At 41.0% G+C, this 2,500-nt stretch overlaps 1 protein-coding gene across 1 annotated transcript in view; it reads left to right on the forward strand.

Moving 5' to 3' along the window:
• Nucleotides 1–2,500, forward strand: part of LOC138012447 (collagen alpha-1(II) chain-like) — a 31,834-nt gene that overhangs the window by 2,518 nt on the left and 26,816 nt on the right. Inside the window, exons 1-7 of the mRNA XM_068859217.1 lie at nt 1–149; nt 847–899; nt 1,023–1,130; nt 1,765–1,848; nt 1,972–2,061; nt 2,203–2,247; nt 2,349–2,402. The exon at nt 1–149 is cut by the window's left edge and continues 2,518 nt beyond it. Of these exons, the coding sequence (XP_068715318.1) occupies nt 74–149; nt 847–899; nt 1,023–1,130; nt 1,765–1,848; nt 1,972–2,061; nt 2,203–2,247; nt 2,349–2,402 (510 nt within the window). The 5' untranslated portion in view covers nt 1–73. The remainder of the gene's footprint in view (nt 150–846; nt 900–1,022; nt 1,131–1,764; nt 1,849–1,971; nt 2,062–2,202; nt 2,248–2,348; nt 2,403–2,500) is intronic.

Raw genomic sequence — 2,500 nt, forward strand, 5'->3', positions numbered from 1 at the left:
GGAGCTTGTGTCAGCCTCAACAGAGGAAATTTGAATCTGCCTTTGCAACATCGAGGAACGACGCTTGGCATTCATGGTTTCTAAAGGTTACTGTGTGTTACTAAGCTTAATCGCTTCTTCGCTGAGTGCACTTGGAAATTCAAATCAAAGTAAGGAATTTTGCACTGATTATTGTTCTCTGGCGGGATTTCCTATCATCCAGTACACTATAAGGTCACCTATTATCAATTTTTTTGTAATCTAAGAGTTTCGCGAACGAAAACGTAGAATTCATGCTTGAAAGCTTGCTCAGGTCCTTAATGATCACGTTATTAACTATTACATAAAGCCACAAACTTCGTTGTTTTCAGCAATTTTCTTTAACCCGGGTTTCAGGGAAGTCTTATGTTGTATTAGACGAAGGTGAGAATCTCGCTGGGCAATAATAGTTCATTCATGAATGCAGCTGTGAGTTCCAAAGAGGTTTCTTCATTGTTTCTTGACCGTATCGCTACCTTAACTGGCGAACGACGTTTATGCCATAATGAAGAGAGGGCGCAAGAGTCTGAAGACAACTTGGCAACATCGGCGGAAAGAACCGTTTAACGAGCAGTCTCGTATCATCCACGACAAGGAAGAAGCGTGTGTGGGACCTCGGTAAATAACACGTGTTAGGGGACATGCGCGCGCGGCCACTTCACTAAAGAGAAAATTAACCGACCAAAGAAAGGGAGGGTTCGAATTTTGTCATCGTGTTTCAGATAGACTGCTGTGTCTTCATAATTTAAACGCGGATTTCTCTATATTTCAGAAATTTCCTAAAAACGAGTCATTTATTCTCGTTGTCTTATCATTATCTTCCTACAGAAAATTATGAAAACGATCAACTTGCGAAGCGAGTAAAGCGCCAGGAAGCTGAGGTAAATGACGGAGGACGAGTTAAGTCCTTGGCGTTTAAAACGCCTTTATGCGTTTCCTCGCTTTCTTCTTCTCCGCTTTTTGCAATTTCTAGATTCGCTTGTTCTCAATTCTCTGTCAATCAGATTAGGGCTACTGTTAATGGATCACCTGGGGAAGCTGGACTCAATGGGGAACCTGGTGCCCCGGGGCATCCTGGGAACAAAGGTGCTAGAGGTCCACAAGGAGCACGGGTTTGTAAATACTCGTAGCGTGATAGATGCAATGTGGCGCCAATGTTGTGAAACCTGTATTCAATATCAGCTTAGAGTGTTCGCAGTGTTCACTAATGATTTTTGTGATAAAAGACATTTTAACGAAGGGAATCGAGTGAAAAGCTTTTGCTAACGAAAAGAAATCAATAACCGAGGTTTACAACTATTCATTTATGAATAAATAATAATAATAATAGTAATAATAATAACAATAATAATAATAATAATTTGTTGAGAGCACTCGCCTTTCACCAATGCTGCTTGGGATTGACTTCCAGACTTTGACGTTGTCTTGGGATTTATTTGAGTCGCTATCATCAAAATTTAACGGCTACGCTGAAACCCATCCACGGAAGAACTAAATTAGTCCTTCCTGTAAAGTATATCACGAGGCAGACAATCTTTAATGATATGTAATTAAGAATATAAAAATTGGAAAGTACACATTTCAATAATAGAAGTTGAACAGAGATGATCTAGCTAAATAATTGGCTTGCTATTTTTTGTTCGTGGATTGAGGTGTCAAGGGATCTCTCTTACTACTCTTACTACCTGCGCACGATTCTCTGTTACTTGTATATCTTTTGACTGATATTTCCTTTACTCTGGACAGGGTCCATCAGGAAGCAGAGGTCGATATGGAGTTCAGGGGCCACCCGGTCCTCCAGGTTATCCCGGACTTCCGGGGAGAACAGTGGTAAACGCTTATCAATTTTCTGGAATATCATGATTCTCAAATGGTTTCGAAAACTGACTTGAGTAACGCTTTCGGTTCTGTTTGCTCTCAGTATCCCCCATAATATTTGTTTATTTTTCACAGTATGAAACGGTAGAAGGTGAAAGTGGTGGAGGTTATAAGGGACCGGTCGTTCGCCCGATTATACAGACAGCTGCGTACTTTGAAAGGAAGGTAAATATTTTTCTTCCATTGCCATCGTCGTCATGATGGTTATGATCATCATAATCATCATCATTTCCCCCTTCCCATGCTTGATTGGCCACTAGTGAAGAAACCGCACGATATCTAATGAAACACCAATTTGTTTTACAGGATGTGAAAGGAATCCAAGGAAGTCCAGGACTTCCTGGCAAAAGGGTATGTGCTTCTCTCACTGGACCAGTTTGATTAATTATCTTCTTTACCCAGTAAACATATCTTCCATCGCTTATCTCGTGTTGGGGCAATTTTTATTCAAGGGCGCGGCTGGACAACCAGGAGAAACGGGCCGAGCTGGAGAAATTGGCTTTGATGTAAGTTTGGTTTTATTCTCGTTTTCTTACAACAACTCCTTTGATTATCGTTGTAAGGGCAAACAACACTATTGTACAATGCGCTTGGTGGTTCGGGG

Source organism: Montipora foliosa, chromosome 8, assembly GCF_036669935.1.
Source record: "Montipora foliosa isolate CH-2021 chromosome 8, ASM3666993v2, whole genome shotgun sequence".
In the NCBI taxonomy this organism is placed as follows: domain Eukaryota; kingdom Metazoa; phylum Cnidaria; class Anthozoa; order Scleractinia; family Acroporidae; genus Montipora; species Montipora foliosa.